Raw genomic sequence first — 8,649 nt, 5'->3', positions numbered from 1 at the left:
GCCCCCGACGCACCCCTCTCGCGCACTTCCCCACGTCCCCGCGCTCCTGGCCCGCACTCCCGTCGCGCACGCACGTGATCCGCGCGACGAGGTCTAGCGCCCGACGCGGTCCACACCCGCGCCTATTGCGCCAACTAACACACGCACACGCCTTCATGCCACACACGTACACACACACCCCCTCGGACACGCGCACACACACACACACCTGAGCTCTCCACGATCGGACCCGACGCGGCCATCGCGCGCACGTACGTGCACCGCGCCTGACCCGTCCTGAGCCGTGGCTTATTGCCTAACATTCTTCAGGGTGCAGTCGACGCCATCCGGGAACTACAGAGTCGAGTTCTCTGACGAAGTCCACCACTTCGAGCTCGGCATGTACGACACCTCCGAGGAGGCGACGCGTGCGTGCGACGTGGCAGTGTGACATGTCAGCCGGCCGAGGATGGAGTTCAACTTTTTGGAGATCGAGACCCAGGCGGATGCGGAGTTCCTCGCGCCGAAGAATTCCTGGGTGGAGGAGAGGACGAAGAAGAAGCTGGCGATTCGTGTTGCTCCCGGCGCGGTGATGGCGAGGTTTGCGGGAGCATCCGAAGTATCTCCAGGCCGAGCGCGAGTTCTTCTGGAAGCGTGAGGCCTTGCAAAAGAAAAAGGGGTGTGAAGAAGGAGGACGAGGCGGGCCCTGGATCGTAATCCCCGTCGAGTCTGACTCGACGAACTGGGGTGACTCGGAGGAGGACGACAAGGAGTGCGATAACTCCGGCATGGAGGAGTTCTGGGAACAGTTCAAGAGCACGATGGATAGTCTTATGTTGGATGTAGTTGAAGTAGTTGTTTGAACTAGTAGCAGTTGTTGGAGTAGTATTAGTAGTAGTAGTAGTAGTAGTAGTTTGATGGATGTAGTAGTTTGAACTAGGAGTATGTTTAATTATGTTTTAATTAGAACTATGTTTGCTTCAAATGAACTTGCTATGTTTGAAATTATGTAGTAGTTGAACTAGTTTTACATCTTCAAATACATCATCTGTTGGAGTAGGAGCTTTACATCACCAAAAATGCATCATCTGTTGAAGTTGATACTTTTTTGAGATGTAAAAATCACTTTTTGATGATGTAAATTATACAACACCTACTTTTACATCTTCAATTATATATCTTCTATTGGAGATGCCCTAAGTAGAATATGGTTTACAACTATACTATATCAGGATGGTAAGTCAAAAGCCGTGTGTGTTGGCTTGAACGACGAACGAACGGGTTTGACTAGCGACCAAAACCCTAGCCGCCGCCAAGAGAGCCAACTTTCCGGTGCCGTTTTTCGGCGGCTCTCCTCCGCCGGCGACCTCTTGGTCGTCGGTCGTGAGGGGAGTCGCCGGATCCCGCCATGCAGATCGTTTTTGCTTTAGGTTTAGAGCCCTAATAGCTTAGGTTTTTGGATCGTCGGACGTCTTGGCTTCGGCGGCGGCGATGGCGATGCTGAATAAAGAAGCTCCAGATCTGACACCCCATCATGACTAAGACGCCGAAGTAGGAAACCATACCTGCCATCCATCAACCACGAACCCAGCACATGTTCCGTCCTTCAGATGTCGTCGATGCAGACCACAATCTGCATCCGCTCCCGAACTACCTCCCAAGCTCCGCACCGATGCCGGAGCAGACGTCATCCCAACGGCGGAGCCCGAGGACACAAGTCCACCATAACTATGCTATATCAGGTATTTTACTGTTCATATTAGCTATTACTTTCTCTGTTCGGGTTTATTGAGCCCCTCGTATTTTGGTTCACAACTATAATTTACCACACCAGATATCTCATAGTTCATTTTAGCTATTACTTTCTCCTTTCGGGTTTATTGGGCTCCTTGTATTTTAGGTTAAATTTGACCATAAATTTAATTAATAAATATAAACTACATGTCACAAAAAGTATACCGTTGAAAACCTCTTTCATACCTAAAAAAACACTCTTCCTACCATGTTTAATTACTTCTAGACTCAAGATTATTAACAGCTTTCTTTGAAAAAATTGCACTACTCTGCCCTAGCAGCGGACAAAAACGCAAAACATACACACCTAATATAACTAGATGGAGGGCCGAATGTGCAAGTGACACCAAAAGTGCTTTAATGTATTTGCTCTAAATAACATGTTCACGGGAAACAATAAAAGCAAAGAATCATTTTATCTCCTCCAGAGAACACGATACACTTTACCGAGATAAACAAAGCTCCATATTGCTTCACTTTTGTATGCAAGGCCAAGAAATTTAGTAGGAAACTTCATATCCACTTCTCTAGACTCCGGGGATGGAACATTATCGTTGGGCTTTCTTATATGTATGTGCAATGTAAATTGTCTGTTGGCTAAATACATTATTTAATTTCAAATGAAATATCATTTGCATAAAGGATTGATAAAGCTCCCGTATGCTATTCCTACCCAAGGACCATGTCATAACCAACAGGTTCTTAGCAGTTATCTATCGATGAACCAACTAGTTCATATCACTGCCTACTTCCTAGGTCTTGTCTTTTATAAGAGCAAAGCCCCGCTGAGCAAAATGAATCATACATGTGCCATTTTGCTTCTCTCCCTTTAGTTTGCAGACCCATTTTATGCATGATTTTGTTCTATCCCTACACATTAGAGATTGGAGCATTATTGGCACAGGCATGGAAGGCACCAGGAATCTTCCTTAGACTTGTCCAGGCTTTGCCTGTACATTTTTTGGCACAGCTTCACACATTAGAATTTTAAATTTTATTGGTTCAGGCATAGAAGGCACCGGGAATGGGGAATACGGAGCAATGGATCACCCCCTTTTTGAAAAAAATAAAATCTGCTTGATCGCTCTGTTAACCTGTTGCTGTTGCTTCAGTTGTTTCAATTGTTGCCCTGTTTTGAACAAAATTGTTGCTTCAGTTGTGCGTTACATACAGAACAAAATTGTTTTTAACTCCCGCAAATTTGCCATGCTTTAAACATATGGCAGAGCACTTGAATGCAGGCAATGGCACTATGGCAGTAGCACAAAGCCATCAAAGTTTACACCACAGATGCTAAAATCCCTGAACCAAATGGCTCACACATTCAACATTCTGGCATGCTGATCTAGCTAACCAAGGGTTCAAGTCATCTCATTGATACACAATCTTTCAGCATTCAAGTTGTGAAGAGATTGTGATACTTAACCATGAAATGGTGAGATCACCAGGAAAGTGACTAAATAGTTAATGGCGACATGTTCCACATTAGCAGGTCAGATTATTACTACAAAAGACCTCAGACCTCATTGGGTGGCAACTGGATCATCACTGTCCTCCAGCTTACTACTACAAAAGGCCTCCCAACAGACATCTTCATCAGCTCGGTTCCGATCCACGGCATCAGCCGCTGAGTTGCTGAACCACAGCCTCCATGGTCGGCCTCTGGCTCGCTGCTTCGGACGTGCAATGCACAGCGACCTCTGCAAGCCTGGCAGCTTCAGTCGTCGAGAAGATGCCGCCAAGGTATGGATCTATCAGGCCTTCGAGATCGCTGGACGCTGTGCCTACCTTCACTTGTGAGACGGCCCTCCTGCCCGTGATGACCTGGAGAACAACTATCCCAAAGGCGAAGACGTCGCTCTTCTCGGTGAAGCGGCCCGTGTTGGCGTACTCGGGGGCAAGATACCCCATAGCTGCACTGGCCTTCAGGGTTGAGAAGACGACATCGTCGGCAAGGAGCTTGTGCAGTCCTGGGACTGACAGACATGGGGCGAAATGGTGGTCGAGAAGGATTTTGTCGGCCGATATGTTCTGGTGCACTAGTGATGGCTTGTTGCTCTTCTTGCTGTGTAAGTACTCGATACCTGCAAATGCACAACAGATTGGTAAGGACCAAAATACATGTGCGGCTTGCACACATAACAATCTTCAATTACAGTACAGGAGCTACAAAAGATATACCTTTTGCAATGCCTCTGATGATGGAAACTCTTGTAGGCCAATCAAGAACACTAGCTTCAGAACCCTCCTTAACATCGAGATAATGCGACAAGCACCCATTAACCATGAAGTCATACACAAGAAAGCACTCCCCCCTCCCCCTGGAGCAGCAGAAGCCCCTCAGGCCAACAAGGTTCTCATGCCGCAGCATGGTGAGCGTCTTCAGACCTCTCAGGAAATCAGACTCCTCTTGCTTGCAACTTGTCTTATTGAGGCTCTTAACCGCCACAACAGACCCATCCCTCAGGATCCCCTTGAACGTCGCAGCAAAGCCGCTCTTGCCTAGCAAGTTAACCTCAGAGAAGTACTGAGTCGCACACTCGACCTCTTCAAGGTTGAACCTAAAGCTATCGCCAACCTCACCGGATGATCCGCAGCCTCCACCTGACATGGTGTCCCATCCATTTGAGTACTCCACACTGATCAGAGGAGAAGCACTCCTTCGGCAAGCTTCCTTCTGCTGGAAATGGTCAGTGCTGAGCCTGCTATCAGACACCTCCAGTGAGCTGCCAATCTTTTGCTTCTGCCGGCGATAATATGAGAATGCAAATATTCCACAGAATGCGGCACCGATGACCACAGCAAGAACACCAACAATAAGAACTCCTGCAGAGGCCTTTGCAGATTTCGTCGTGTGTGGATCCACCGACTGGGGTACTTGCCCTGTCTTGACAGTGCCATCTGGGCCAAAAGGCTCAGGCTTGCTGGGCCTCAGCCCATCCTCTGTAGATGTACAGAGATCAAGAGAAATGAACTCTGCTCCACAAAGCCCCTTGTTGTTCACATATTGGAACCCTCCATTCAGTCTCTTCAAGCCTAGCATCCAAAACCAAATCACAGGAGTTAATATAATGATGAAGGTTAAAATTTTATCTCCAAAAAGGTTGAGCAAGAGTCTGTTTGTTACCAACAGGGACACTCCCTGATAGAGTGTTATTGCGAACATCGAAGACCTCAAGCGACGGAACATCTGCGATCTTTGAAGGGATCGAGCCAAATAGGTTGTTGAAGCTCAGATCGACCCGAGTCAGCTGAGTCAGGTCGCCGAGGGTTGCCGGAATGGCTCCGGTCAGCTGGTTGGACTGCAGCGCAAGAACAGCAAGCTTGTTCAGGTTGCCTAGCTGGGGCGGTATGCTGCCTGTCAGCTGGTTGTAGCCCAGCTGCAACACTGCAAGCGAAGAGCAGAGCCATGGGTGAGTAAATTAAAATTAGTACATCAGTGAATTTAAATCTTTCACAATGCAAATCAACCCCTTTGACGCAAAAGAACACAAAACAAACAATCTTGTCCTTTCAATCGTACATTCACTGAAAGAACACGGATATTGTACAGTAAACATGAGAAAACTAAATCAAATCAGAGAAAATCCAATTGAATACGGAGCCAGTGTAGTGATTCTGGCCAGAAGATGCCACGAAGGGAATCTATACAGACCCAAGTGGCTCCAAACAAAGTGAAAATCACAAGTTTTCAACTCCCAGAAATCACCATTTGTCTTTTACCTATGCAGGAGTCAAACTGACAATGCAGATTTTCAACTCCAATAATACAACAGTGAACACAAATCTTGGCCTCACAAAAAAAAAAATCCTGTTCTTGTTCATCCATAAGTACTTACAATCTTGTTCTTCCATTAGTACATTTTTCAAGATCTGGTCTGAAGTTTGACACAAAGGGGATCTTTAGAGAGCCAAGTGGATCCAAACTAAAGTGAAGCCCCATTTTTCAACTCCAAGAGACACCATTTGTCCTTTACCCACGGAGAGTCAAACAAGGCACCCCCAATAAATCAAACGAGACGGTCACGTGGCTGCCGCACTGCTCCCAGAAGACGACCAGGAATGGAAGCATACAAAAGGAGAGGTTGGCACAGAAGCAAAACGAGGTGTCCATTTCAAATGCAGAACAAAAATGGAGCACAGTGGCCCATTTCAAAAGCAAACCGTTGTGCTGCTAAGAAGATTTAAGGTCGACAAACGGGTACAGTACTAGGAGCAGCACTGGATCTTCAAATTGATGAGGGCGTCTGCTATTCTCTCCCAAAAATTATCTGAAGTTTGTAGTGGTACGGTGGGTGGGGTCAATAAATGGACCAAACCCGCCTGGAGATTTCGAAATGAACTGTAATAAATGAAGCCCTGGATGTAGTAGTGAGCGATTGGATGCTTCTCCGTTTGGGATTCAAGGTTTTTTTAGGGTTTGTTCATACAACTTTTCCCCCAATGTTCAAATCTAAGCAAGCCTAACAGTCCAAACCACTAATCTGACACAAAAAAGCAGTAGAAACTCTAGAAGAAACAGTGCAAATAACGGACAGGAAAAGAAATCCACCATCTAGCCAAGAAAAGAACCAAGGAGATGCAGGTAAGATTCATCCTCTGACTGAGCCGAGAACAAGCCCTGAAAGAAAAGCTCACCTTGGAGGTTCGCCATGGCGGCAATCTCCGCGGGCACGGGCCCGGAGAGGTGGTTGACGTCGAGGTAGAGGTCGGCGAGCTCGGAGAGGCCGCCAATCTCCCGGGGGATGGGGCCCTTGAGGCCGTTGTAGTGCAGGTAGAGCCCCCGGAGCCGGCGCAGCCCGGCGACGGCCGGCGGGAGCGTGCCGGAGAGGCCCCGGCCCTGCAGCGAGACGGCCGTGACGCGGCCCTCGCGGTCGCAGGCGACGCCGACGAAGGCGCCGCCGCAGGGGTCCCCGGCCCGGGCCCACGAGCCCAGCACCCGGCCCGCCGGGTCCAGCGCCGCCCTCAGCGCCGCCAGCGCCCGCAACTCCCCCTCGTCCCTCGCCGCCGCGGCAAGAACCGTCAGGAGGAGGAGGGCAAGGAGCGGGAGGAGCCGGGAGAGCCCGCGCGCGGCGGCGGCGGCGGCCATTGGAGCTGGAGCGGCGGCGGCGAGTGGGGAGTGGGGAGTGGGGAGTGGAGTGGAGTGAGGGTCGGAGGAGGATGGAGCCAAAGCTGAGGACTTTAGGTGGTGGTGGAGGGCAAAGTGGTAAATGGACCCGGCGTCGATGCTTTCCATGGGGGTTTCCGGCTTTCCGAGGGCAATTTCTCGTGTGCTCTTGGTTTTGAGGGGTGGAAATGTAGGCTTTTGAGAGGTGTTTGGTGCTTTGCTTTTGGCTCTTGTTTCTTTGTGCTTGTTGTGAGGAGCTGTGCCGCCTGCTTGCTTTGCTGGATTGATTGACCGCTCTGTGCTCTGTCAGCGACGGGAGTGCAGAGCACTGTGGCGCGTGCTGTCCAATCTCACTGTTGTGTCAGCTGAATCGGTTGCCAAAACTTTGAAAAGAAAATTTTGAAATACAAAGGTTTTTTTCGAACGACCTGAATACTACAAAGCAAGCAGATCTCCCAGGGATGCTTCACCATCTCCATCGCCCCTATCTTCAGTTGGCCTCCTCCAGCCTCATTTCAAAGTTCCTCCAAACTTTGAATTTTTTTTTCATCCAAGGTTGGTTTCAACTTTGTGAAAATCTGAAGAAATTTGGTGGGTCGGAGGGAAAATGTTGTGCTCCCTCGGTTTAAGTTGGATGAAGCAACTTATGACTTATAAGTTGGGGTGACTTATAAGTTAAGTATGTTTGGTAAAATAAGTTAATTTTATCACTTTTCGACTTATAAGTTAGTGACTTATTTGGAACCAAACAGGACCTTAGAATCCTGGGTCGCATTCAATTTGTGACCCGCACGAACCTCAAAGAAGGCTTGACCCATGCTCTAGAGGAACGGCCGAATCAGCCATTTTTTGCGAGTCAAACTCGCTCGAGCCACGTGTGACGAGCATTTGCACGCCTGGAGACGCGCGAGAGAGGACATGATGGCTCATAAGAGCAACTCCAACGGGCCGATCCAAATGGACGGCACATTTGTCCGTTTTGGGTCGGCCGCCCGCCCGGCATCCGCCCAGTTAGACGCCAGTTTTGCATTTAGGTCGGCAATGCGTCCAACGCGTCGACCAATTTCATGTCCGCATTCAACTTTTAAATAAAAAAAGCTTGCCGCCGATCATGCCAGCGGCCATGTTTCACGCTGGCATCATGCCAGCGTCGGCATACAATGCCGGCTTCATAAAATATCACCACAGTTCATGCTGGCGCACTCGCCAGCCGGCCGGCACACATGCCAGCACACAAAAGGGTGGGACTTGAGTTCGACCACGCCATCGCGGCTTCCGTGGTCATGCCGGCACACCTGTCGGCATACAGAAAAGATGGCCATCGCCGTCATAGATCACTCGTCATCAAACTTGAGCATGTCGGCCTGCATCTTCTCGAACCACGACCTCTTCCTTGGCGACACGGTGTTGATATCCACCTTCATGATCTCCACCCCGGTCATCATGCTCGCGAGAGCCACTTCTTTCGCCTTGATCTTGGCGTTGGCGGCCTCGATCTCTAGCATCTTGGCTTGCTTCTCCGCCTCGAGCTCGAACATTTTGGCTTGCTTCTCGGCGTCAAGATCAAGCCTCCTCCTTTGGATCTCCATGAAAGCATTCATTTGCTCCGCCTTGAAACGCCTGTGCTCCTCCTCCCTTGAGTCCTTCTTATTCATCATGTTGTCCACGCTTGCGATCAAGGCGTTGGTGGTCGCATCTCGCTTGTCCTCCTTCTTGGAGTTAGTATTCCCCCGCGGTCGTGCCGGGTCGCCCTCCACAACATCCTCCAT

At 49.3% G+C, this 8,649-nt stretch overlaps 1 protein-coding gene across 1 annotated transcript; it reads right to left on the bottom strand.

The window, feature by feature from the left end:
• Positions 1-3,004: 3,004 nt before the first annotated feature.
• On the bottom strand, positions 3,005-7,045 carry LOC119329698 (somatic embryogenesis receptor kinase 1-like). Its single transcript, XM_037602769.1, has 4 exons — positions 6,412-7,045; positions 4,901-5,161; positions 3,955-4,809; positions 3,005-3,857 (listed from the first exon to the last, which is right to left on the bottom strand). The coding sequence occupies exons 1-4, from the start codon at positions 7,007-7,009 to the stop codon at positions 3,394-3,396; spliced, it is 2,178 nt and encodes a 725-aa protein (XP_037458666.1). The 5' UTR covers positions 7,010-7,045; the 3' UTR covers positions 3,005-3,393.
• Positions 7,046-8,649: the final 1,604 nt, after the last annotated feature.

This window comes from Triticum dicoccoides, chromosome 7A, assembly GCF_002162155.2.
Source record: "Triticum dicoccoides isolate Atlit2015 ecotype Zavitan chromosome 7A, WEW_v2.0, whole genome shotgun sequence".
In the NCBI taxonomy this organism is placed as follows: Eukaryota; Viridiplantae; Streptophyta; class Magnoliopsida; order Poales; family Poaceae; genus Triticum; species Triticum dicoccoides.
The sequence above is the reverse complement of the archived record's forward strand: the minus strand, read 5'-3'. Positions and strand labels throughout refer to the sequence as shown.